The 26,957-nt window shown below is 35.6% G+C and overlaps 4 protein-coding genes across 6 annotated transcripts; 1 reads left to right on the top strand and 3 right to left on the bottom strand.

Moving 5' to 3' along the window:
• Positions 1-770: 770 nt before the first annotated feature.
• Positions 771-4,445, bottom strand: LOC110643145 (L-ascorbate oxidase). Of its 2 annotated transcripts, XM_021795402.2 has the most exons (8): positions 3,639-4,445; positions 3,163-3,209; positions 2,978-3,062; positions 2,657-2,870; positions 2,475-2,567; positions 2,155-2,367; positions 1,892-2,068; positions 771-1,823 (listed from the first exon to the last, which is right to left on the bottom strand). In XM_021795402.2, coding segments are annotated over exons 1-8 (1,794 nt in total). In that variant the 5' UTR covers positions 3,641-4,445; the 3' UTR covers positions 771-860. The 2 variants fall into 2 exon arrangements, with proteins under 2 accessions (XP_021651094.2, XP_057988872.1); XM_058132889.1 differs by having other exon boundaries at positions 2,657-3,062; positions 3,664-4,445.
• Positions 4,446-4,660: 215 nt separating this feature from the next.
• Positions 4,661-8,242, bottom strand: LOC110643146 (phosphoglycerate kinase, cytosolic). Its single transcript, XM_021795403.2, has 7 exons — positions 8,014-8,242; positions 7,697-7,912; positions 6,216-6,293; positions 5,824-6,084; positions 5,424-5,741; positions 5,178-5,336; positions 4,661-5,092 (listed from the first exon to the last, which is right to left on the bottom strand). Exons 2-7 carry the CDS (start codon positions 7,889-7,891, stop codon positions 4,898-4,900), a joined length of 1,206 nt encoding a protein of 401 aa, XP_021651095.2. The 5' UTR covers positions 7,892-7,912; positions 8,014-8,242; the 3' UTR covers positions 4,661-4,897.
• A 1,756-nt stretch (positions 8,243-9,998) lies between these two features.
• LOC110643159 (phosphoglycerate kinase, chloroplastic) lies at positions 9,999-13,850 on the bottom strand. The gene is made up of 6 exons (XM_058132888.1): positions 13,123-13,850; positions 12,311-12,388; positions 11,975-12,235; positions 11,164-11,481; positions 10,811-10,969; positions 9,999-10,453 (listed from the first exon to the last, which is right to left on the bottom strand). The coding sequence occupies exons 1-6, from the start codon at positions 13,534-13,536 to the stop codon at positions 10,244-10,246; spliced, it is 1,440 nt and encodes a 479-aa protein (XP_057988871.1). The 5' UTR covers positions 13,537-13,850; the 3' UTR covers positions 9,999-10,243.
• A 1,319-nt stretch (positions 13,851-15,169) lies between these two features.
• On the top strand, positions 15,170-26,404 carry LOC110643152 (ATP-dependent zinc metalloprotease FTSH 12, chloroplastic). Of its 2 annotated transcripts, none has more exons than XM_021795409.2 (19): positions 15,170-15,732; positions 16,578-16,762; positions 17,572-17,798; positions 18,739-19,016; positions 20,206-20,283; positions 20,368-20,610; positions 20,691-20,831; positions 20,940-21,107; positions 21,308-21,420; positions 21,565-21,781; positions 22,427-22,498; positions 23,173-23,292; positions 23,375-23,491; positions 23,600-23,776; positions 24,031-24,150; positions 24,270-24,344; positions 24,923-25,030; positions 25,362-25,442; positions 25,802-26,404. In XM_021795409.2, exons 1-19 carry the CDS (start codon positions 15,319-15,321, stop codon positions 25,877-25,879), a joined length of 3,012 nt encoding a protein of 1,003 aa, XP_021651101.2. In that variant the 5' UTR covers positions 15,170-15,318; the 3' UTR covers positions 25,880-26,404. The 2 variants fall into 2 exon arrangements, with proteins under 2 accessions (XP_021651101.2, XP_057988870.1); XM_058132887.1 differs by having other exon boundaries at positions 21,233-21,420.
• The last annotated feature ends 553 nt before the right edge of the window (positions 26,405-26,957 follow it).

Raw genomic sequence — 26,957 nt, 5'->3', positions numbered from 1 at the left:
TGCTGCTCCATGGATGGGACTCAGGATATTAAGCTTGGTGAAGGAGTGGAGGACCTAATTATTAGACACAGCAGCAATCATTCTCACTACTTTAAAAATCATGCGGAAGGTAGATGCAATTCAGTTAGATTGTATTATTTCTGAAAACAATTTTATTACTATAGTATTTAGCTTATGTTTATCTCTGAAAACAATTTTATAATAATATATTCAATCATTTTAGGTATTAGGTTGCAGTTGTGCTGTCTAATCCTGTAAGTCAATATGACATTAGAAATAATATTTCTTTTTTTTTCTCTTTTTTCTTTCTCCCCTATAATATTTAGAAAACAAATTATATATGTTCAAGTTGAAATATTATATTTTATAAAATCTTATTTGTAATAGGATGCCACGTAAGTCAATTAATTAATTATTTCTCATATCACCATCTCAACTTTTCCTTCACGGGAAAATTTTGGTTGAAATGGATCGATTCATTGTAAGTGTCAAGATTCATGCCATCCATCTTCACAAGTCCAACAAAAGACGAAATTAAACAGCAAGGTTTATATAATTTAATATTAAGATTGATAAGCTTCTCTATCTCTCACTTTTGATGGTAAACTCTAAGATAGGATAATTTGGTAATTATGTAACAAGAGAGATTCTAGAATTATTAATAGAGAGATTCTAGAATTATTAATAACTATTAAGTATAGCATTCATCTAGTCTGATTTGATCTAATAGCTTAAAATATATTACTTATCTAGCTCTTGCCAGATTCAAGTTTCACTCCCTCAATCGTGAATTAAATTGTTAAAACACAGCCAATGTAATAAATTACATAATGTTCTTCCAATTACGGATATTCAAATTACTATGGCCTGGGCCTGTTATAGCTTTTGGTTTCTCCACAACCCATAATAGATGAAGGCAAGTTCCCCACCTTTTCTATCCCTTCTTCAAATACTACTGCCATACCCATATAAAAATGAGACTCGACATGGCAATGAAAAGCCCAAACGCCTGGATTATTAGCTTGAAACCTTAAAGCAGTCCATCCATAAGGATGAAGAGGCACTGTGTTCTTCATGATTGGATTTACAAGATTGTACTTTTTCCCATCGCTGGACATATTATATTTACCCATCCCATATCCCAGCACCCAAAACTCATGCCCATGAAGATGCCAAGGATGTGTCTCGCTATTGTTCACAGTCATGGTATTAGCATTTTGTAGTATAATGTCTACTGTTGAATTGAACCGTAGCCTGTATATGCGGTTGCTGGAAGTAGCATTAACATTTTTGGCAACTCTGTATATATCATAACTTGCAAAATCATATCCATCAGGAGGTGGGTTTTGATCGAACGCATCGGTTAAATTCTCTTTTAGAGCAATAAGATATGGGGTAGTTGGGAAAGTGAGAGAGAGATTGTTTAAAGCCCATTTATAGTAACCATCAATCTTGTTTTGTGTGTTGAGAAGAACAATCGCTCTGTCTGAAGTGAGGGGAGGGGTGTCAATAAAACCTTGGCGAGCCTTTAAGGCAATACTCTGAGCCAACCTTGAAGTGGTATCATTCCAAAGAGGCCCTGTGGTTGGAACTGTTGGAGGTGGCTTTTGAGGATGGTTTGGGTAGTAATTGAAAATGGCTAAACCAGTTGGTGTTGCAGGTTTGCGACTGACCACATTTATAGTGATCCAATAGTTTCTTGAAGGGTCTTGATTGGCTTTGACTAACACAGAGTACGTCTCACCAGAATAGATGTAGAGGTTTCGTACCACAAATGGTTCCACATAGCTTCCATCTGCTTCTACAACAGTTATATCATGGCCCTGTATAAGAATATTAATAATCAAAATCATGATTGATAATGGATGAATTAACATATAATACAAGTTACCTCAATTTCAAAACTAAGAGCAGATAGGGCAGTTAAACTACCAATCCTTAATCGATACGTTTTTCCTGGAACAACAGTAAGCACATGAGGAGAACATTGAGGATTTGTTGCATTGCAGGCTCCGGGAGTAGTCAATAGAGAGCAGTTGTATTTTCCTTTTCCATTTATAAGAAGTGACTGGAGTGCATATACAGCAGAAGAAAGAGGTATATAATTTGCCATAAAACCAGCATCATTTACAACAAAAACAGAATAATTTTTACCTGTGGCTCGCCAACGAAAACAAAGGGAATGGAAGATAGGCCAGTGGCTTGTTCATCACTGCTCTTGTGATACCAATCATTCAAGATTATGTTTCGATCATAATCATAGGAGAACGGTTCGGAAACCCCATTAGGAAGCAATACGATGATGGTTCCATATAACCCAGCTTCTCTTTGCATTCCATAATGTCCATGGTATGTGTATGTTCCTGCCTGCAAAATTAGTAAAAACAAAGTCTATAAAATGAATCCTGAAGGGTGAAAAGGAACAAGAAGAAGATCTTGACTTGTTTCACATGTTCAAAACTACAGGAACTTACTCTATCCACAACAAATTTATAAATCAATTTTTCTCCTGGTTGAATGGGACATTGAGTGAACCCTCCTGTACCATCACTCCATGGAGTTCCAATCTATGGTCACAACTCATATTTAAAATGCATTAGTTTTCACGAATATGGAAAAAGAAAAAAGAAAGAAAGATATCATAAATATAGTATACCTGACGGATCCCATGCCAGTGAATTGCAACATTCTCAGTTAACAGATTATTTTGAAGCTTAACTATAATCGTATCACCTTGCTGTGCCAAGATTGTTGGTCCTGGTGTTCTTCCATTAATGGTAATAGCCAGTTTCTTGTAGCAATCAGGAGACTTGTACTCGTAGTTAACCTCCCAATCGTAGTGGCGAGTTCTAGCTTCAACCGTTGAGAAGCTGATAAAAGAAATCAAGTGACAGAAAGCAAGAAACCTCACCAAATATCCTATGCATTGCATAGGCTCAATCATTTTCAAGATATTCAAGAACTTGAGAATGCTCACTTATTCTTCCGTAACTTCAGCAGGCAGGCAAACCCAATTACAATTTTTGTACTGTTAGCGAATGAAGTTATGAGGTGAACTTGTCCTGGATCAAGAAAGGCACAGGTCAATAGGAATACATGCTGATCACGTTGGTTCATGCTCTAAAGTCCAGTATATTTGAAGTTTCTTTAAAGGAATATTACCCTCCAAATAATCCAAAGTTGCCTGCAGAAAGCAGGAAGTCCACAACCTGAAAATGGGTTGCGAAGATGACATTAACAGCTTAAATAATCAGCAGGCATAAGAAGGTTCTTTTAGGCTATAAAATAGTAAAAGCAGACAAAGGCCTGGTCTTCAATTGTCAATTTTTCTTCACACATCTTGAAAGTTAAAGCTCTTTGAAAATACCACCAAATTTTCTAACCTATCTACACCCTATTATGTATTAAAATTTTTTAATGGCCTCAACCTTGAATTTATCAAATTGTCCTATGGTAAAAAAGTGTATCATTTATATTTAAAAGATGGCATCTTTAATTAGATTACAATTGAAATATTGAATTTTTTTTTAATAAGTGAGAAAATGGGATTTTTTAAAAAAGAAATTGCATTTCTTTAATATTTTCAAAGAGCATTGAGTCGACTTATTTAAATGAATGCTTATTACTTCTTTACATATATATAAAAGTAGCATTGACTCTAACTTAGGCTTAAGTTGTTCATTAGAAAGGTGCGTGCTAGTCCTTCCTGTTGCGCATATAACCAATCTTCTCTTTTCTTTGGTCTTGCGAAGCAATCTTTTCAGTCTCAACTTCAAGTGAAAGTGAGATTAATCCCACGGCAGTTAAGATTAGGAGTAGCAACTTCATTATCCAACTGCAAAACAAAACAATGGTTAAATATATGTTTTGAGTCCAAACAGAAAGACATTGAATAAGATAAATTAAAGGCGAAGATTCTTGCCAAATGGCATTGATATTATCTTCAATATTATATGAGGCTCTGTCTGAAGTTCAAATCTCTAAAATTAAAAAAAAAATAAAAATTACAAGAGATTCTGAAACACCGGTTACAGCAATTAAAAGTAGCAATTGTGCGAATGAAAGCCAAGAGCTTTACAACTTGGTACAAATTAATGCAGAGCCAATACCAAACCAACAAACGAGAAGCAGAAAGAGTTTATTAGATGAAATGCTTGAAATCACAGAAATGCTTGAACTCTCATTAATGACTGAATATCAATATAAAAAGTTGAACTTTGATAATCTTTTTTTTGAAATACAAAAAAATCATTATAATATTATTATTACGTATTAAAACAAATTTTTTCAGTTCCAAAATGAAATGTTGAATAATTCACAATGAAGCTTCATAAAATAAAAATTATGAGGCATATGCTTTATGTCAATTTATCATGCAACTTCCAAATAGGAAACGACAGTATGAACAAATGGGATCAATATTGAATTTCCGTCAGGTTCCCATTCAATGCCTTGTATTTTATTTAACGCGTCAGCAATAAACATCACCGCTCCAATTCACTGTTCAATGAGATGACTTCTATAGAATAGTGATACTTGCCAGAAAGGCACCTAGGAAAGAAAAAGGAGGTTTTAACTCCTAACCATCAAAAGGCTCTGAAGGCAAAAGGCTTGAGGCTTAATTCAATTCATCGTGAACACTTCAGAAAGTGAAAACGGCTAGAAAAACAAACCCATACAACTGGATTACTAAGCAACAACATTCCAATATCAATTCATTCAACTCGAGCAATTCATCCTCGAAGATGCTCAAGAGAAAACATTTATTTACTCAAATCTACAGCCTAAGATCAGAGGAGCTCTGTACTATAATTCTAGTCCACTGTCCGCTCTGGCTGTGAAACCAGCCATATACCAAACCTAAAGTTGCGCAAAAAGGGGAAATGAGAAACTCAGCTCATGCATCATCAAGAGCAAGGACTCCAGGAAGAGTTTTCCCCTCGAGAAGCTCTAAGCTGGCACCACCTCCAGTCGATATGTGACTCATCTTATCAGCAAGCCCAACCTTCTCCACGGCAGCAACTGAGTCACCACCTCCAATGATGGTTGTCACACCCTTGCCACTGAGCTCTGCAAGCTTCTTGGCAATTGCCTGCAAAAAGAAAAGATAATTTCAAGTTCATTGCTAAAAACAGCGCTATAATCTCATGTTCAACAGTTCAAAATAAAATGGATACCTCAGTTCCCACAGCGAACTTATCAAACTCAAAGACACCCATTGGTCCATTCCAAATAATTGTTTTGGTAGTATCTAACGCTTCACAGAAAGTCTTGATAGCATCAGGTCCAACATCCAAACCCATCCAACCATCTGGTATTGCGGATGCTGGCACCACCTGCAAAAACATCACACTGAACTTTCTGAACATATTGCGTACTTGAACTAGATGAGAAATCACTCAAACGGCCAGGCAAAAGCATACCTTGCTGTTGGCATCAGCTGCAAACTTGTCAGCAATCACCACATCAGTGGGCAGCAGTAAAGATACTCCCTTACCCTTGGCCTTTTCAATAAGGGAAGTAGCAAGATCAAGCTTGTCTTCCTCCACAAGGGATGACCCAACTGAATGCCCTTGTGCCTTGTAAAAAGTAAATATCATTCCTCCACCCAATATGAGGATGTCAACCTTCTCCAAGAGTGATTCTATCACTCCAATCTTGGTCGATACCTTTGAGCCACCAACAATTGCAGCAAATGGCTTCTTTGGATTTGCCACAGCTCCAACAAGATAGTCAAGTTCCTAATAGCAAAAAGCACATCAGCATTCGTTCACTAAAGCACACTTCAAATAAAATAAATTAATGAACAGGCATCTAACATACCTTCTGCATAAGAAAACCAGCAACAGAAGGTTTCAAGTATTTGGCCACACCTTCTGTCGATGCATGGGCTCTATGAGCAGTGCCAAATGCATCATTCACGTATACATCTGCCAGAGAAGCTAGTTTCTTGGAAAATTCAGGATCATTCTTTTCCTCCTCCTTGTGGAACCTCACATTCTCAAGGAGCAAGACACCTCCTTCTGAGAGCTCAGCCACCAGTTTCTCAACTTCCTCACCAATACAGTCATTAGCTATCTTAACCTATTATAGAGGAATAAGAAAAACTAAGCAACTAAAACAGTCCAAAAAAAGACGGGAATAGAGAGAGAAGAAGAGGAGATGAGGGGGGAAGATATATATATATATATATATATATATATATATATACAAACCTGTACTCCAAGAAGTTCAGATAGCCTGGATACAAGAGGCTTCAAGCTGTACTTAGGTGTAACACCCTTTGGACGTCCCTGGAAACCACAATGAGAGAAAATAATTACACAAGTGCTCGTTTTCAAAAATTGGCACGGAGAAAAAAATCACACCATATCATATGCAACAAACATATGATTGAAAGGCATGCACATACTTTCATGCTAGTAAGCAAACCATCACACCATATCATGGGTCATGTTCATATTAAAAAGCTATCAACTTACTCATCCACTCAGATAAACAACAGTAAATGTTTCTTTGGCCTGTCACACTTCAGTATTTTTACCCATCCTTGACTCTTAATCCTTGTACAACAGTCTTGGCTTTTTTATATCAAACATGCACATTTTTGCCAAAGAAAAATTAATGCTCAATTTTCAAAATGATGATGAATATTCCATAAAAGTAGATTGCAGAGGTGATGTATGATCTTTTCTTTTTACGATATCTATCACAAACATATATCTATAAGGCGTAACATCAAGAGAAAACAAGAATCCCATAACCTAGTAGACAGAAAATTCACTCATGGCAGAAAAAGACAAAATGATGATGCACATTATAACCAAACAAAGAGACTGATAACTCTGCGATTCCAAGTTCCAAGACAAGCTCTCAATGGGAAGGTCAAGACAGTTGAGCACTATCCCATCCACATTAATTTTGTGATGCTCTCGTCTCTTCAACCCTAAAAACACAGGATTGGTAATGTGGTAATGCCATCCCAATTACTATCACAATTTACACCAAAGAAAAAAAAATTATGCGTGTCTAAGAATGTACGTAGCATCTCCCAGTAATCAAATATGATATAAAACATGCCTCAAATCCATTTTCGAAGCCACATTATTCTAATTCACAAATAATAGCACGAAGAAAAAACTATTGCCAAAAAAATTAAAGCTCAACAAGTAACCAACCACGGTAGATCTAAAAGCTAATTACATAAACAAGCAGAGAGCTGATCAAATGGGCAAATAGGTAATGCCGAAAAATAAAGCCGAGAACTTGACAATAATACGTGAAAAATGTCAAATTCACAGTAAAAGTAATCACAAGCACCACATCCAGTTAAAATTTTTATGTATATCCAAACAAGCTACCAAAAAGTAAATCAAAACAGTATCAAATATGAGAACAAAATGCAAATCTGTTTACATGCGCATGATTCAGGCAAATCCTGTAAGCTACATCAAAAAAATCGAACAGCCTGTTTGTAAGATATCAGAATAAAAAAAGCAGACGCAACTAACAGAAGCATTGAAACAACACAAAAATGAAGGATCGGGCAAATGAGCAATAACCAATAAACATCGCTAGAATCTGCTGGGTAGGAATAAGTGATTTAAAGGAAGAGATCAATCCACAAAATATTCCAATCAGAAACCAGAAACATAAGGGGTAAAAAGCTGTAAATCAGGGCATTGCAAGTATATACCAAGTGGGTGCAAAGAATAACTTTGGAGCCATGATCAATCAAGTACTTAATGGTGGGGACAGCAGCTCGGATCCTGGTATCATCAGTAATATTGAAGTTATCATCCAAAGGGACGTTGAGATCCACCCTCACAAACACCCTCTTCCCCTTCAAATCTGCTTCCTTTAGACTGCTAACGCTCTTCTTTGTAGCCATATCTCAACGCCACAACAATCTCTGCAGATTAAAAAAAAAAAAAAAAAAAAGCAGAAAAATAAATGAGTAAAGCAAATTTACAAACAAATCAGTGTATTTAGTAGTGCGAGAAAGGAGCATACAACGAGAAACAAGTTAAGATTAAGGACAGTTTCTAGGTAAAATGAAGAGAAGACAATGGATAAAAAGGAGGTTGTTTTAGAAAGGATATATAGAGAGTGAAGAGGGTGGGTTTGTTGGGTCTGGATCGCAAAAGCATCGGATTAGTGGTTTTTCTTGGGGTACACACTGAATGGGTTGGTTTTGTCTCTGTGGTCCAAACTAAACCCTTGGGCTAGCAGTTGACGGTTTTTCATTCTCAGAAACAGATACTACAACACATTCCCTCCGTCCACTCAAGCAATTTTTTTTTTTTATGCATAAAAAGTATTAAATAAATAAATATATTTTTTAATTTATGTAAAAATAGAATTAAGTTTATTTTTTAGGGCTGATGGAGTAAAATTTTGTGTATATATATAAATATATAAGAGAAAGTAAGAAGAATTCTTCTAGAAACCACCAACGAGCATAAGCTTCAAACTTAGCCTTCCGATTTAGAATCTTCAATTGCGTCCAGTTTCATCATTACGAACTTGGTTTGTGACTTTTTTTTTTTTGGCCTTTATCAGTTTAATTTTCAATAGTTTTATAAATTTATAGGAAAAACAAAAGATTTGAAATTTAAAATATTACAATTAGTTATGCGATTATGATTGAGTTAATTGGAAAATATAATTTATAAATCATGTGATATTAAATTTTATATTTTAATAAAAATAAAATTATAAATAAAAATATTCTTATGGCACTAAAAAATAAAAACATTTTGATAAAAGCATCAAATACTATTAATAAATTATAATTAATATTATTATTTAATTTTTTTTATTATTTTTAAAATAATCAAATTGACCATATAAATTTAAAAAAAAATATTTTGTTTCGATTATAATTGAATATTGCTTACTCTTAATATGGACAGCCCTTACAAGAAATTATATTTTATCAATGTGTTTTCATGTGGGTAATTTTAAGCAATTATAATAAATATTACAAATGACAAATAAAAAGAGGATAATGAAAAATCTACTTTTGAAATCCATGCTTTATTTTTTTTTTCTTTTGTTTTTTTTTTTAAAAAAAATAAATCCATGCTTTGGTATTCTTTATCAAGGCATAAGTTGACTGGTAATAAAAAGGAAAAGGCTAGTTCTGTATCCTGCTTATTATCAATGACCCGAAGGATGCTTTAATAAACAATATTTTAATCTCTCTCTCTCTCTCTCTCTCTCTCTCTCTCTCTCTCTCTCTCTCTCTCTCTCTCTCTCTCTCTCTCTCTCTCTATATATATATATATATATATATATATATATATATATATATATATATATACACCTAGAAAAAGTTGTGAAGGATTAAGAAGGAACACTCAAAGCCTCACATAAATTCTGTGGCTTAGAAACCAGGGTGATTCTATGATAAATTTTGTTTGCATCTCCCTTGAGAGGAGGGGGGAGCTGATATTATATATATATATATATATATATATATGTGTGTGTGTGTGTGTGTGTGTGTCTGTGTACTGTGTACTGTACATTTCAATTGCATAAAAATATACCCATTGTACATTTCAATTGCATAATCAAACATTTTAAGCATAACTGGCATTCTGTATTTCTGTTTATTGAAATTGCTTCAAACAGCAGACTCGCAATCAAATTTCAGAAAACAAGATATTCTTGTATTCTCAATCTGTGGATATTCAAACCTGCGCCAAAATAAAACCCATGCTGCCCTGGCTGCCATGTGTTGGATATTTCAAACAAGAAACCAAAGTACTAACTGAGAACAATTGGATGGGAAGCACCATGTATTTCAGCAGCACAATTAGAATTTATTTCGCACAGCCAGAAGCCAATATAAGGGAAAAAAAAAAAAAAAAAAACATACGAGTTTTTTCCCCTTTCATATTTACCAATTGTTAGTTCTCAATTTGATATGATATTAATCCATCGAAAATATCAAAGTAAACCTTATATTCTGGAAGTTATCAATAAAACAATGGTGAACAATTAATAAAATGAAACTTTATTTAAAACTAGGGTGGCACTCTTTGCTCATCCTTGCTGTTTGTTTCGGCAATTTTAGCATGAAGAAACAAAGGGAAAGATGGAATGTGACCTCTAGCATTGATGACAAAGAGAAAAATTTACAACATGAACTCGTATCTAGTTCTACAACAATTCTTTCTCGTTTATGAAGCACAACAAGAGCACCAAGACAGGAATGGGGAAAAAATCAGATTTAATCTTACACAGCAACTGGTGTGGCTTCGTCAAGAGCAAGAACACCAGGAAGCTCTTTGCCTTCCAACAACTCCAAACTAGCACCACCACCGGTTGATATGTGGCTCATAACATCAGCAACTCCTACTTTTTCCACAGCTGCAACAGAATCTCCACCTCCAATAATTGTTGTGACTCCCTTGCCACTAAGCTCTGCTAGCTTCTTTGCAATAGCCTGAAAGCAAAGGTGCAAATATTCATCAGCAAATGCAGGAAGTAATCCATAAATTGCACATGTTTTGACATGTACTTGAACATGGAGTCGAATTGGTTTTAGTCAGCGATTCAAAAAGTTGAAACTCACACCATCTTTTCCATTGTACGGTTACTATAAGCAAAAGAGCTAATAAGCAATTGCAGAAGTTTCAAACAGGGAAGAAATATATGTTGAAACTAATGGCCTAGGTAATTCTCCGAAGGTTAAGCCTTTAACAGACACAACACAATTATGCAGAGCAGAGACAGAAATGGCATCCAAGCTTTGGCCAATTGGAGTCCAAAAATAAGATCAGGGCAAGCGCTTTTGGCATACCTCTGTTCCAACTGCGAACTTGTCAAATTCAAACACTCCCATTGGTCCATTCCAGATGACAGTTTTGGTAGTTTCCAAAGCATCGTTGAATGTCTTCACAGATTCTGGTCCAATATCCAATCCCATCCAGCCATCAGGAATTGCTGAGGCTGGCACCAGCTGCACTGAGCAAAACAGTATTTTACTCCTACTTGCCAAGTAAATGTAGTGAATAGATTTCAGCATAGCGATAGTTGGATTTCAGTGCCTCAATTAAAATTAATCAGGATCAATCTAAGAAAAAAGCATAAAAAATAATGTCAAGGTGGGAACAATCTCTGAGGAACTTTCAAGTATGAGTTTAGACTACAAACCTTACTGTTTGCATCAGGAGCAAACTTGTCTGCAATTACCACATCAGTGGGTAACAAAAGAGACACTCCTTTTGACTTGGCCTTCTCAAGGAGTGACGTTGCCAAATCAAGCTTATCCTCCTCAACCAGAGAAGCGCCCACTGAGAGGCCTTGTGCCTTGTAAAATGTGAAAATCATTCCTCCACCCAAAAGAAGGATATCACACTTCTCAAGAAGTGATTCAATAACTCCAATCTTAGATGAGACCTTTGAACCACCTACAATGGCAGCAAATGGCCTCTTTGGATTTGAAACTGCTCCAACAAGGTAGTCCAGCTCCTAAAACAAGATAGGAAGAAAATAAATTAAAATGTGATCAGAAGTTTACAAGTAAACAAGGTAAACAAATTAAACTTAGTTTCTTAATGTGACACATGTATGTCTTGTTTACAAGTTGAACCTCAGATGCACAAAACATTGGGTGAATGGATTGGTTCTCTTCAATACAAGCCAAACTTGAATATTTCACTCACATGTTTGAATTCTGATGAGTCATCAACATTAATAATTTGGGCTTCTAAAGTATGGAAAGTGGCAATGTAAGTGTCAAAAGAAAAAAAAAAAGTATCAAGAATGAGTGTACTTGAAAGATAAGATCAATATTGACAAGTGCACCATCTGACAGACTAAAACTGTGACTAAGTCAGCACTTTAGATCATATGTCCAAAATAAGACAAGGACTGGCTCATATGCAAATCACACTCATACATAGATCACTCAAAATTTTGGTAGATTTCGAGTAAGATACAGCAAAGACCAATTAAAACACACCTTCTGCAAGAGGAACCCAGCAACTGATGGTTTTAAGAATTTCGTTACTCCTTCAGTTGAGGCATGTGCTCTGTGTGCAGTCCCAAATGCATCATTAACATAGAGATCTGCTAGGGAAGCAAGCTTCTTTGCAAATTCAGGTTCATTCTTTTCTTCCTCCTTGTAAAACCTCACATTCTCAAGAAGAAGAACGCCACCTTCAGGAAGTGAAGCCACCAATTTTTCTACTTCTGGGCCTACGCAATCATCAGCCTTCACAACCTGCTCAATTAACATAAATTGGTACTGATTTCCATTATTGCTTTATTCTTAGTGTAATTTTTTTAGAAGATATACCTGAATGCCAAGGAGTTCTGATAAACGGGGTACAAGAGGAGCCAAGCTGAATTTTGGAGTAACACCTTTTGGCCGTCCCTGGAAATCCATTAAAATTACATGTCAGATCATAAGTAAATTCCACAAGCACTTTAAAGATCACAGGCTGCCCTTTTCTTTTCCAATGTACAGCATTTGAGACACATCAGATATGCAATAATGCTGCAAACTGATATATATTGGAAATATTTCCAGAGTTCCAAATTCGTTGTAAATACAGTAGTAGTGGCAGTAGTTACTGGCACTAAATTTGAACTTGCTTTTCACACAGGACGAAGCCATTATATAACTTACTCATATATGCAGCTAAGCAGAAATGAACGAACTATAATATGAACAAAAAAACCAAAAAAGCTTTCACTGAGTTCTTACCTTTCCATCAATCAACAACCAATGATAACCAACTCATAACCTATATTGTTACAAAGCAAAAATTTTCCAAGGGTATCTAAAGAATTACTGCCAGACTTTTCAGACTCATTAAAGCAGATATGAAATTCTAATAAACCAGCACCCAAAACCAAAGAGAATTCTAGTGAATTATGAAGCTATATTTAAAATAGTATAAATCAAAGTACATAGCAACATGGATTCAATGAAAGAATGAAATCAACTAGAGAAAAAAAAGTCTAACAAGCAGTGGAAACTACCAAACTTCTCAAGGGACAAAATCACCAAAAGATGAAAAGGGGAAAACTCATAAAGCAAACCTGGAACCATGCAAAAAAAAGAGAAAATTTTCAAAACGAGACACCAAAAACCTGTGCACGTACCAAATGACTAGAAAGAATGACTTTAGCTCCATTTTGAATTAAATGTTTAATTGTGGGGACTGCAGCTCTAACTCTAGTGTCATCAGTGATTTTCTGGTTGTCATCCAAAGGCACATTCAAATCAGCCCTAACAAAGACCTTCTTCCCCTTCAAATCCGCAGCTGTCAGCTCTCCCACGCTCTTCTTCGCCATGGACACGACTGCCCTCGAGGCCTTACCGGACCCAAATGATTGAATTTTGGATGCAACATGGCGAGTGAAAAGAGGGTCAGCGGCAGCGAAGCCGAGGCGGCGAAGACTGATTGAGCGGAGGCCAGTGGAGGAAACTGGAAGAAGAGAAGCGCGGGTGGTGGAGGAGGAAGGAGTTGTGGTTTTGAGAAGGGAAAGGGTAGTGGGTGCTGTAGCAGAGGCCATTGTTAGTGGGTTATTTCGGAGGGAGAGAGAAAGAGAGAGAGAGTGAAGATGTGCGGACTTAAAAATGAAGAAGGTTACGAGGATGTGAAAATATAAAGAGGGATGATGTGGACGTGAAAAACGAAGAGAATGAATGGGCAATGTTAGCGGTGGATATCGGATTATCTCCTATCGTTGAGGAGCGGTTCAAGACAAGGGTGCAATGCTTTTGATATTTGCTACTCCTCTTGCTACGGGAAAATTATAGAGTGCACACAAAAATATAGTGTTGTTCACTCTCTTACATTTTGGTGAGCCTCCTGTAATATGTAATATGAAAAGGTAATTAAAAAAAGATAATACATTTAAGTGCACCTAATAATGTTTTGTAGCTCTACTATTTATTATTATTTTGAGGGAGAGGGAGTGCTTGCGACGATGAAATTACAATAAGTCCATTATCAACCACCCATCTGATGATGCCAGTTCAGTCCAAATCTTCAGAGCCCACTTGAAGAAGAAAGGCTTCTTGACTAATCCAAAACCTAATTTTTAACAATTGTGGTTAAAAAAAAAAAATGTAAGGATCATCCAAGCCTTGGCCCACAGAGAAACCCAAAATTAGATCAGGTCCAGCGGTTTTGGGTTTTGGCATACCTCTGTCACAACTGCAAACTTGTCAAATTCTGGTCCATTCCAGATGGCAGTTTTGGTAGTTTCGAAAACGTCGCTGAATGTCTTCATAGATTCTGGTCCAATATACAATTACAAACCCATCCAGTCATCGGGAATGGACGACGCTGGCACAAAATTGTATTTCACTCCTTACTTTCAAAGGAAATACACAGGGCATTGAATTTAAAAAATTAAAATTATTTTTTTAAATAAAAATATTATTAAAAATTAATTTAAAAAATTATTTTATTATTTTTATAATTAAAATTAATTAAATTTAATTTTTAATTATTTTTTAATTAATATATTTAAAAAAATAATTTTTTTAATAGTGATTTTAATATAATATCAAATAGGGCCTATAGTGAGTGGAGGATTTCAGCTTAGAGAAAAGCATAAAAAATTATGTTAATGCAGTAACAATCGCTAAGGAACTTTCAAGGAGGAGAAAGAGTACAAAGCCCTTGCCACATCAATTCGTACGCCCTTCACAGAAATTGTAAAACCAGATTCAGTTCTAAGAGGTCGCTTTGGGTGGGGGTCTTGAAACCTCACCATTTCCAATGGCATACCCATGGTTGAGTGTGATGGAAAATGACTCTACTAATGGTTGGGTGCTGCACTGTCATCCTTCTAAGGCTTGGTGCCGATGCCCTGATGACCAAAATGTCTAGCTTCAACTTTGTTTAAGGCCCCTGTTTGTTTACTTTCTAGATCTAATATACAGTACATAGTTCCTAATTCCTAATTTTTATGTATTTAAATATTATAATTTTAATAAAAATATATAAATATATATAATATATATTAGTAAAATTATATTTACAGTTAATATTTTTAATTTCTAATTTATTTATTAAAAATTAATTTATATTATATAATAATAAATTAAAATAAAAATAAAAAAGAAAAATCTACTGCAGGAAACTTTGTCCCACCCATTTTCTCAAAAGAAAGTTACCACCCGACGCGATCTCCATTAATTATGGCCCAAATTTATTCTATGGATAAAGCTCAAAAACCCCAGCAAGCAAAAACAGAGTCTGAAACCCTACTTTCACTTAAAAACCTTCTACGGCATGTTCTTGTTGTAGCGGGTGGGAGACTGTAGAACAAACACACCCGAAAATGAACCTTGCAGTCCCTCACAAACCGAATCCACTTCTCTATCCTTCAACACTACTGGTCCAAACTAGTCAAAATCCTATTTTTTTACAGTTTACCCCGAGGTGCAAACCCAGAGTTTCCCGACAAAAACCCATTTTTAGAATCTATTCCTCTGCTAATCCAAATGGCTCTGATGGGTTGTCTTGGCCTAGTCTGACTCGGGCTTTTCGGCTCGGCTCGGAGCGATTTTTGCTCAAACTTCGCGAGTCAGTGAACAGGGAAACTGGGTTTAATATGGACTGGGTTAATGTGAAGATGGGTGAATTTTTGGAGCTTGCTAAGGATCGGGCCAAGAAGGGTGAGGCAGAGTTGAATCGCTTTAGGACCGAGTTGTTGCCCGAGTTTGGTAATTGGAATAGGTGGGAGCGTTGGAAGGTAATCTGTCTTCTTCTTCTTCTTCTTCTTCTTCTTTTTTATCCCTTCTCTGTTGATTTTGATTTTCTTAATTCTCTGTCTGGTTTTTTGGACATAGTAGGAAAACAAAATGGCAAAAAATTTCATTCATTATGTTCTATTCTCATGCGTTATGTTCTATTCTCATGTGTTCGCACAATGGGAATTTGGCTTAATTCAGCTGAACTGTATTATCTTAGCTTACGTCAGCTATAAACTGTACGTTTCATGCAATGGATATTCTATCAGAAATGTTTCTTATTTGTGTACCTCTCAAATTGAACGGGAACAATTCTTGAATTATAAGTTGGTCTGTGGGTTTTTTTTTTTTTTTTTTTGGGCTCGTGTCTTTTATGCTTTCAAAGATATTGATTTTGAAGCGTAGCCTTAGTAAGAGTAGGTTGCTTCAAATGCAGTAACGTATACTTCTTGAGAATGGTTAAAATTTGTTCCGAGGTTGAGGCTTAAATGCTTTGTTTCTACCAATTTATGCCAAAATCACCAGAGGAGAGTGCTGCTAGATGAACTATGCAAACAAGTTTAAATAAAAAGAACAAAAAAAATTCACCTGGCAAGTTCTTAAAGGAAGTGATCATTGGTTTTGACCAAATTTCATAATCAATATATGACTATAAATACATAAACTTCGAACTAAAACTTTTTTGCCCTTTTTTTTAATTTTCTTTTATGAAACTCTGCTAATTTTGGGATTGTGTATAGGAAACCCTAAAAATAGGTGGAACATATTTTGATTTTTGTTTGTTGTCATTGCGTTGTAAACTTTGATTGGATAACTAAATCATAATGCAGTCATAGTTTGTTCTCAGGATATAAAGAATTGGGAGCCTAAACGAGTTGGTGTATTGGTTCTCTATGTTTTTTTTATGATTTTTTCTTGTCAAAGAATGTATATTGCTATTCGAGCTCCTTACTTGGATCGAGAAAGAAGAGAATTGACAGAGGCTTATATGGAGGCATTGATTCCTGAGCCATCTCCTATAAATATTAGAAGGTACGTGCATTTCTCAACTTTTTTTTTTTTAATGCATTCTTGACGAGTATGTGGGGCTCTATTTTTGATGCCAATTGAAATTTATTGTAAATTGGAGCAACTATGAGTAATTGGTATTTATTTTTTTTCCTTGACTGACTTTTGGCAAAATGATTTCCTTTTCTGGTATTAAGTAATTTTCTGAGTAAAATGTAAAAAGCTTAAGTTTGTTATACCCTAAGGTTATTCTGGTTTTTGTACAAAACTGCAAGGTTATTTAATTGGTGTCTATATGTTAGGTTGAGTAAACATAATTCTATACTTGATGTCATAGGTACTTGAATTCTTTGAAATAATTTATGCCTAAATATTCATATCCAGCTTCAAAACTCTGAAGTAATTGTGCAATTCTATCAAAGATTCTTAACACTATATTCCATTATAGAACACTGGAAAGAGTTGAAACTCAGATAATTAATTGTCTGAAGTCATTATTATTGATTAATTTGAAGAATCTGGGGTCCTGAGGACTCCCTGTAACTCTATCCATATCCACAACCGTTGAAATGTTGAGAACAAGATTAATAATACATAGGTGGGCTTAGGAGTGTCTGAAATGGGTGATTGATGGAGAATTAGACATCCAATGAAATTGATTTAGTGGGGCCATGCCATTCCATATTCCACAATGCAATTCATGTTAATCATATGACAAGATGACTTGAGTGAGAACATGAAGGCATATATAATCAACCAGAGTTTCAGACTTCTAGAACGGAGTATTAGCACATGGGTACATTGACTACTTAAACTATACCTTATGAATGCAGGTTTAAGAAGGGTATGTGGAGGAAGTTAACACCTAAAGGTTTGAAAGTGAAGAAGTTTGTTGAAGGGCCTGATGGAACACTGGTTCAAGATACTGCCTATGTTGGAGAAGATGCATGGGATGATGATCCACTGCCGCCTCAGGAGAGTGTGAAGCAGGTTATTGACGAGAATGTGAGATTAAATCCAGAAGAAAAGAAAGAATTGAAAGAAGATTTGGGCATTTCAGGTTAATATGCAATTATATGTTTGTACATGAATAATTATGATGTATACTTTGGACTATTTTCCATGCTTTTTGTTCTTTCTTTCTATACTTTTGAGTCAATTATCTGTGCAGATTGAACATAGAAGGTCCTTTCTTCACAAATCTTTAAAAACAAGTTATTGTTCTAACATTTTAGTTCAAAAGTCAAATTCATGATCACTGGTGCATAAGGGAAATGTTTATGTTGCCTCTTGGTGATGTGAATGAGAAAATGTCCACATTTTACCTTGCCTTTAATCTTTATAATTTGGGAATTAATGATAAATCTTTATAATTTGGGAATTAATGATACTGCATTAGTCAATTAACTTGGAAAATTTTTACCTATCCTTAACTTGATAGACTTTATGATATATAGGAATTGAAGCAACAATGAACTGCATGAGCTGTAAACATCTACAGATCAGCTTAGTCTTGGTATTTTGAAGTATGGCTGGATGATACTCATTAAATGAATCAAAATACCCTATTCAAGACCCCAGCATAAAATTGTCTGTGTTGAGCAACTATGAATCATGAGGAAGTTTTTGCACAAAGTTGTATTGTCAGTTTTAGCGTTTTGCTAAGCACTTCTCCCTCTGTAGCTTGGTTCAAGACCCTATTATGCTTCATATAATTTGGCAGTGTTCCATGTAGACCATAGATGGGTGGGGTTATTGCTTTTAAGTACAAAGGACAATAAAGGGTAATAAGAAGACTAAAGATAACACACTTGAAGTTGTGAAAGGATTTGATTTCTTTACATATTTATCGAGAATATGGCCCTAGATGGTATGTGGAATGGAGGGATGTGATTAACTCTTAGTTGAACCAATTTGCTGGGGGCTTTAGCTTGTATTGTTGCTGTTCACAGTGCTCTGATACTGTCTAGATATTGCCTTTTTTCACACTTGCTTGACAGGTGCAACTCAAGAAAGTAAAGGAACTTGGCGTGAAAGGCTTCAAACATGGAAAGAAATACTAAGAAATGATAAGTTAGCTGAGGAATTAGATGCTTCAAATGCCAAATATGTTGTTGAATTTGACATGAAAGAGGTTGAAAATAGTCTTCGTAAGGATTTGGTGGAAAAGGTCAGAGACACACAGGGAGCTAGGGCCTTGTGGATATCTAAGAGATGGTGGCGTTATCGTCCCAAACTTCCATATACTTATTTTCTTCAAAAGCTTGATTGCTCCGAGGTAAGTGCTTTTCTTCTTTGTTTTCTTCAGTTTTTATTGCTAGATTCATCTATTTCTTGTGTTGGAAGTTGCAGAACTTTCCATTTCTTGTGAATTACTGTAGTTTGATATGAATGCTTTTTGCAGATACACGTGTTCACATGGATGAAAAATTTTCCTTTTTATTTTTTTAAAATTTCAATCTCTACAAGATTTTGATTGAGACAGTAGAATTGAGTTAATTTTTCATAGACTGTATAGGTTAAAGATGAGACACGAGAAGGAGTCAATAGGAAGCTAGAACTTTGGAGAAGTACTCTAGAGTCAAAGGGTTTTAAGTTAAGTAGAACGAAGACAGAATACATGCATTGCAAGTTCAGTGAAGGCCAAACTGGTGATAGGGAAGGAGTTAGTTTGAATGGAGTGGCACTATCCCAAAGTAATCACTTTAAATATCTAGGCTCAGTCCTTCAAGTAGATGGGGGATGTGAGGAGGATGTTAGTCATAGGATTAAAGCCGGATGGTTGAAGTGGAGACGTGCCACGGGAGTTTTATGTGATCGTAAGATTCCCAATAAATTAAAAGGAAAATTTTAATGCTATATGGTAGTGAGTGTTAAGAGTCGTATGCATCTAAGATAAGAGTTGCAGAGATGAGAATGTTAAGATGGATGAGTGGCCATACTAGACTAGATAAAGTCCGTAATGAAAGTATTAGAGAAAAGGTAGGAGTGGTGCCAATTGAAGATAAGTTGAGAGAAGGGAGATTGAGGTGGTTTGGTCATGTGTAGACAAGTAGAGCACATTAGGCTAGAGGATAGAAAGAAAAAAAGGGGTAGACCTAAATTGACTTGGAGGAGAGTAGTACAGCATGACTTAGAAGCATTACACATTTCTGAGGATTTAACCCAAAATCGTTCAGAGTGGAAAAAGCGAATCCATATAGCCGACCCCAAATTTTTGGGATAAAGGCTTAGTTGAGTTGAGTTGAGTTGAGACTGTATAGGTTAAAATTTACTCTTTAGATGCTGGAAATTATATGGAGGCAGATGAAAATAGCCAATTGCAACAGAATTATTATTTGATATGATGAAAATGTTGTGAGGCGAGTACTGAATTTTAGCTGAATGCAAACAGAACTTTCATATTTGCAAGTTATTTAATCCTTAATAAATTGGCTGGTTCTGATGTTGTGGATATTTTCCAACAGGTTGCTGCTGTTGTTTTCACAGAGGACCTAAAAAGACTATATGTAACTATGAAAGAAGGTTTTCCATTAGAATATGTTGTAAGTCTAATGTTTGATTGTTGTTGTTGGTAGCTGATCTAGTTGTGGTCAAAGCTTATAATTGCTGCTTGCTTACATTGATAGGTTGACATTCCCCTTGATCCACACTTGTTCGAGATAATTTCAAGTTCTGGAGTTGAAGTAGATCTCCTTCAGAAGCGACAAATCCATTATTTTTTGAAAGTTGTGACTGCATTGTTGCCTGGATTACTTATACTGTGGCTTATAAGGGAGTCTGTTATGTTATTACACATCACTTCTAATCGTTTTCTTTACAAGAAGTATAATCAACTTTTTGACATGGCATATGCGGAAAATTTTATCCTGGTACTGCTATAATTCCTCTCCATGCCTCTGTTTTTTTCATGTCTTGACCAGTCTCTTATTGTCACTATGTGCTCATTTAGCCAGTTGGAGATTTTGGTGAAACAAAATCAATGTATAAGGAAGTGATACTTGGAGGCGATGTCTGGGATCTTCTTGATGAAATAATGATCTATATGGGCAATCCCATGCAATACTATGAAAAAGGGGTTAAGTTTGTTCGGGTAATTGTTAATAACTTTATTAAAGGAAAGCAGATCTCTTTTATCTATGCCTTGAATCTTTAGAGATGTAACAAAACATGAATCGGATCATGGTTATATGTGTGACAGGGTGTTCTTCTCTCGGGACCTCCTGGAACAGGGAAGACACTTTTTGCTCGGACACTTGCAAAGGAAAGTGGATTGCCTTTTGTTTTTGCTTCTGGTGCGGAGTTTACAGATAGTGAAAAAAGCGGTGCAGCAAGGATCAATGAGATGTTTTCCATTGCTAGAAGAAATGTAAGCATTCATCCATTCGTAATTTGCAGTACAAATTTTGGTGTTTTTAGTAACTATCTCTAACCTATCTATGTTTACTGACCATGATAAACAATTAGATAATTTATATCTGCCCTATTTGCAAGATATTGGATATTACGTACAACTTACTGAACTCTGGGAAGGTAAAGGTTTTAGTTGGTTACACACTCTCCATGCAGGCTCCTTCTTTTGTGTTTGTGGATGAAATTGATGCCATTGCTGGAAGACATGCAAGGAAGGACCCACGAAGAAGGGCAACATTTGAGGCTCTGATTGCGCAGCTTGATGGGGAGTGAGTAACTGTATATTATGCATCTGTTCATTTCCCTCTTGTTTTGTGGACCCTAAATTTGCTCAAAACCATGTTTCATATGAGGCTTTGATAAATTGTCATCTTGTAATTTTGGATATTCATATTGAGCTTTATTTCATATAGGAAGGAAAAAACAGGTGTAGATCGGTTTTCACTTAGACAAGCTGTGATATTCATTTGTGCCACCAATAGGCCGGATGAATTGGACCTGGAATTTGTTCGTCCTGGACGCATTGATCGTCGATTGTACATTGGCTTGCCTGATGCAAAGCAAAGAGTTCAAATTTTTGGTGTTCATAGTGCAGGAAAGCAACTTGCGGATGATGTAGATTTTGGAAAGGTAATTCTTTTTTTTTTTTTTACTGACATGTCATCAATGTTTGAAACTTCAATTAAAGTATCTTTGTCCAGATTTCTCAATTTGCCATAAAAAAAACTCTACTCATCTTGTCTTTCACATGCTGATGGCCTTGCAGGTTCATATGGCTTTGCTTGCTAATGAAAATGCACAACAAACAATATAAAGAAAATGAAAATAGCTACTAATAAAAAAGAATTTCCTTTTCATGTGTAAGAGAATTTATTCAAATGGCACCAAACTTACTGCTTTTTTTGGGCATTGGGTTCGTATTGTAATTAATTGACCACTAGGGTCTCTTCAATTCAAACCAGATTAGACTAGTTGTTCCATGTATATTTTGTCCCTGGACTGGATAAGTATATATAGATCATGCCAAGGAACTCGGATGACATTATAACAAGGAATTCTTTTGCTTACGAATTCTCCAAAAGATAGGAAGTTGATGGGCTATTCTGCGTTTTCTCTTTCCTCTCATATGGCTTATCTTTAAAAAATGTCAATTTAAAATACTGTCAGATACACTGAATACTTCCATTTGCATTTGGTATTTCTTATTTGGATTTCTATTATATGGATAATGTTCAAATGCAGCTTACTATCATCTCCTATGCTTTCTCTTGGCAGCTTGTCTTCCGTACTGTTGGCTTCTCTGGAGCAGATATTAGGAATCTTGTCAATGAAGCTGCAATCATGGCTGTAAGTTTTAGTCTTGTCACTATAATTACATCATGCCCATATGTTCAGTTCAGGGGGGAAAAACAGAAGAGATCTGCAGGTTGATATTTTATGCCCTTGACTTATCCAAATATGTCTTGAACTGCAAAGAAGTCGCAGGGGAGTCATTTTCTTCTAATCTTTCTTTCTCTTAAAGCTTAGATATGGAGTGGTGTTTTCTCTAGTCTTACCTTATTACTGTCTTTTATATTCCTTTTGTTCTTCCTCTCTCCCGTAATTCTAATTTGAAGACCCAAATTTGATGACCTAACTCTTTAGTTGCATGAATATCTATATCAGTGGCTAAAAAAGTATTTGGCATCGTACTACATCAATACCTAGCATGGTTTGGGTAGCATCCTCTTCGCTGCTACATATAACCAGCCTCAGTGTTCCCTCTGTTCTTTCTTTAAATCAAAAGAGGAGAGGATAAAATATGATAGTTGTCAATTGTCATACATTGGAGAGTTAGTGGGTATTGCACATTAAGTGTGGGACCACTGCTAGTTCTTATAGTAAGTTAGGTTCTGAATACTGCTATTAGTTTGAGGTTAAAGTGTCCTGTACTTGCTTTCTGATCACTACAGCTGTTAGACGTGTTTAAGTCATCTTGTTTCCATTGCAATTTGGAAAGATGTAGTTACTTCTTATTGCAGGTAAGGAAAGGACATTCCAGGATCTACCAGGAAGACATTGTTGATGTTTTAGATAAACAATTGCTCGAGGGCATGGGTGTACTTCTTACAGAAGAAGAACAGCAGAAATGTGAAGAAAGTGTAAGCCTGTTGTTCTTTAGTGGTTCTTATGATGCAATTTTGTCTTAAAAATTAATCATGTGCTGTTATGTTTACATATTAGGTGTCATTTGAAAAGAAGAGACTTCTGGCTGTACATGAAGCTGGTCACATATTATTATCTCACTTGTTTCCACACTTTGATTGGCATGCATTTTCTCAGCTCCTGCCTGGGGGCAAGGTGGATATTCTGATCAGGGAGCTGGATTTGTGAATTGTAATGAATATTAGATTGTAACAGTTTTATTAACAGCTTTTCCTTTCGTCACTTCCTTTTTTTCATGAGCAGGAAACTGCAATATCTGTTTTCTATCCCAGAGAAGATATGATAGACCAAGGCTATACAACCTTTGGCTACATGAAGATGCAAATGGTGGTAGCTCATGGTGGACGTTGTGCTGAACATCTTGTATTTGGTGATGACGTTACTGATGGAGGCAGTGACGACCTTGAAAAGATAACAAAGGTCAGGGTAGTACTTTGTGTAATTATTTGTACAAGATGGTTTTGGTCTATTCATGGGCCTGATAAGCTGCCCACTAATCAGAGAACCTTACTGTAGTTGATTGGCTAGGATGAAAGGAAGAAACATGAAAAGGAAAAGGATATTCAAGTAGAAGTTACATTTATATTGGATATTTTAAGTTGCCTTGAAAGATTGTTGAAGGGCATATTGGTTCAAAGTTGTGTTCCTTGTCTCACTTTAATTTGTCTTTTCAGATTGCTAGGGAGATGGTAATCAGCCCTCAAAATGCAAGTTTGGGCCTTACTGCTCTAACAAAAAGAGTTGGACTCAGAGATCGACCTGACAGCCCAGAAAGCGGGTTGATAAAGTATAAGGCATGCTCTTTATCTTTTACTGAGTTCGATGTATAATTTTGCCGTTAATTCTCATTATTTTTTATGTGACTTAATGCTCTTGCTCAACTGTTTTTGTTTTTTCTTCTCCATGATATTAGTGGGATGATCCTCATGTGATTCCTGCGAACATGACACTTGAAGTATCCGAGCTATTTACCCGAGAGTTGACAAGGGTAAAATTTTGCCTCCTGTATTACTTGTTTGAATGATATGTAGCCAGTTCACCAGGGTTTGAGAATCAAGGATCAGAAACTGGGCTGGGCCAATGTAGTCTCAGTTCATTTTCTTGCATTGTGATTAAATCTCTCCCTTGTGGCCTAAAGAAACCTGCTACATCATATATAATTAAGACAGTATCTAAGTTCCCAAGATAAATCCCTTACATGAGTTAGAGCAAAGATCATTTTGGTAGATCTTTCAAGCTTTCAGTAAATACCTTGTTAAGATAATATTTTTCATGAAGATATAATTAACTTACTAATAGTGCATTTATTAAGATTATTTACAGTTACAACTAAGTTCATATGATGCTAAGAAACACATAGAGGACTTGCTCTCACTCACACGTGCACGCTTATCTCCATATTGGTAATTACCTAATAATGTATTAATTACTTAAGATATTTAGGAGGTGAAAAGAGAATCTTTAAGAGGAATTGGTATGAACATCTATTTACAATGTCAATTTAACTTCTTGGGCAATATTTGCTCTTTCTTTGCTGAAATAGTGGGATTATATTTTTGGTCGCAGTATATCAAAGAGACAGAAGATCTTGCAATGAGAGGACTGAGGGACAATATACACATACTGGATGTGATTACAAAGGCGCTGTTGGAGAAGTCAAGAATAACTGGATTGGTATATCGATTTATATAATTCTTGTCATGGATTCTCAACAAATATTTGCTGTTTAATAAAATATAATTTTCATGACTCTTTGGTTTCTCCACCCATATTAAGTATTTTCAACATTACCTTCATCAAAATTGCCTTGTGGATGGTTTCGTTAGTTATGAAGTATTTTTTGTTCTTCTTAATTTTCTTTGGTAGTCAGCTGTCAGATTAATTTTCCTCTATAAATCTGCTGGTTTAGGCGTCAAAATGGTCATTGTCCTATCCCATAAATTATTATAATGGTCAGATGTAACTGCTAAATTTTATGTCATGATTTGATCTCAACTGCTTCCAGGAAGTTGAGGAGATAATGAAGGGGCTTTCTCCAATGATGTTTGAAGATTTTGTAAAGCCATTCCAGATAGACTTGAAAGAGGTACTTATCTTTTTATTCTGATAGCTACCATGCTTATCCTTTATTGATGGAAGGTGAAAAAGAACCTTCCCTTTGTTATCATTCATAATGACTTAAGAAGGCAGTGGCTCTTAAATGTAAACATAAAACAAAAATTTTCAACCAACTACGGAGTCCCTTTCCACTCAGACGTGCATGCGTGCCCATGTGCACTTGCACGTGGAACAATATTAAAAATTATTTTATTTAGTTAGCCTCAATCTGCTCAGGGCTGTGTCCCAACCCTAGATTTCTTCCTTCTCCCTCTAACTAGCCTGCTTGTAATCCTTAATTTGATGTTAATTATTATTTCTTTTTTTTCTTTGGGATTAAATTCTCAGGAGGGACCATTGTCTCATAATGACAAGTTGCGATATCAACCTTTAGATGTATATCCTGCCCCACTCCATCGATGTTGATGAATTTGTGATAAGAACCTTTGGATATATTTTCATCACCAGTCCATCAATGTTGAAGGTCCTAGGATTTGGACGCCATAATCTTAATCCTTTGCATGCAAATTTTGCACCAAGATTTCCGAAAAGATATTTAGGAACTGGAAAATAGGAAGCCATGCAACACAGTCTTCTTGCCAGAGTCCATTTGCCTTTCGAAAAATGATTTCCATGCAAGGAAGTTTGTAGCCAGGCTATACTCAGTTTGTTAAAGGCAACAGTGCTTCATTGGGGTTTGCCTCGAGTACTTCGACCTTGGGAAGGAAATCTCGCTTCAACAAGCATGGCTTTGAATCCTGATATGGAATCCAACAGCATGCCTTTTGCCAGTTTTGTCCCAACAATGACAATTTTGTTCTTTGTTGATTGATATTGCGGGAATATGGTAATGTTCTCAAATGTTTGCTGTCTATTGTAGCATGAATGTATAAAATCAAATCTGTACAACAGTTTCATGTGCTGAAATAGAAGGGATAGATTTCCTAAAAATATTAGAGGTTCTCTTTAAATTTTAACAGCTTGATTACAGTACTCGAACATGGTCCGTTGATCGAGTATCACCTTCAACAAAATGTAGGCCTGTGTTGATATTGTTGTTGAGAAAATCACTTTTTTAAATATATTAATTAGAGAGTGTTAAAAAATAATTAAAAATTAAATTCGGTTAATTTTAATCATAAGAATATTAAAATAATAAAATAATTTTTTTTCAACTATTTTTTTTAACAGTATTTTAAATGATATTTTTATTTAGAAAAGTAATTTCAGATTCAATGCTATACAGAGTTATAGTTGTCATAATTTATGGTGAAAAGTTTGGAGCAAGCGCCAATATGTCACATAACCCTATCTGATGATCTTCTAAGCATGTAGTCCAATGAAAATGCATATATGTGGCCACAAAACAATTTATGTTAAGAACATGAATACGCGAACCGTACATGAATAAGCGAACCATAGGATGCATTTGATAGATGTCCTGATTTTCTTGCTGATTTTAAGCTTGCTCGATGGAACCCCAACTGGTGCATCTCTGGATCTC

The sequence above is a fragment of the Hevea brasiliensis genome, chromosome 13 (assembly GCF_030052815.1).
Source record: "Hevea brasiliensis isolate MT/VB/25A 57/8 chromosome 13, ASM3005281v1, whole genome shotgun sequence".
Lineage (NCBI taxonomy): Eukaryota > Viridiplantae > Streptophyta > Magnoliopsida > Malpighiales > Euphorbiaceae > Hevea > Hevea brasiliensis.
This window is presented reverse-complemented; position numbering and strand designations above follow the sequence as displayed.

Coding starts and splice junctions, on each gene's coding strand:
- LOC110643146 (XM_021795403.2), bottom strand. CDS start 7,891: ATGGCTACAAAGAAGAGCGTTAGCAGTCTAAAGGAAGCAGATTTGAAG. Junction 6,085..6,215: donor CTGAACTTCTTGGAGTACAG/GTTTGTATATAT, acceptor CCTCTATAATAG/GTTAAGATAGCTAATGACTG. Junction 5,337..5,423: donor CAGCTGATGCCAACAGCAAG/GTATGCTTTTGC, acceptor ATGTTTTTGCAG/GTGGTGCCAGCATCCGCAAT.
- LOC110643159 (XM_058132888.1), bottom strand. CDS start 13,536: ATGGCCTCTGCTACAGCACCCACTACCCTTTCCCTTCTCAAAACCACA. Junction 12,389..13,122: donor TCATTCTTTCTAGTCATTTG/GTACGTGCACAG, acceptor ATGGATTTCCAG/GGACGGCCAAAAGGTGTTAC. Junction 10,970..11,163: donor CTCCTGATGCAAACAGTAAG/GTTTGTAGTCTA, acceptor TGCTCAGTGCAG/CTGGTGCCAGCCTCAGCAAT.
- LOC110643152 (XM_058132887.1), top strand. CDS start 15,319: ATGAACCTTGCAGTCCCTCACAAACCGAATCCACTTCTCTATCCTTCA. Junction 23,293..23,374: donor AGCAGAAATGTGAAGAAAGT/GTAAGCCTGTTG, acceptor TTTACATATTAG/GTGTCATTTGAAAAGAAGAG. Junction 23,777..24,030: donor ACCTTGAAAAGATAACAAAG/GTCAGGGTAGTA, acceptor TTGTCTTTTCAG/ATTGCTAGGGAGATGGTAAT.
- LOC110643145 (XM_021795402.2), bottom strand. Junction 2,871..2,977: donor CTGAAGTTACGGAAGAATAA/GTGAGCATTCTC, acceptor TTCTTTTATCAG/CTTCTCAACGGTTGAAGCTA. Junction 2,069..2,154: donor TTTTCGTTGGCGAGCCACAG/GTAAAAATTATT, acceptor TATGCACTCCAG/TCACTTCTTATAAATGGAAA.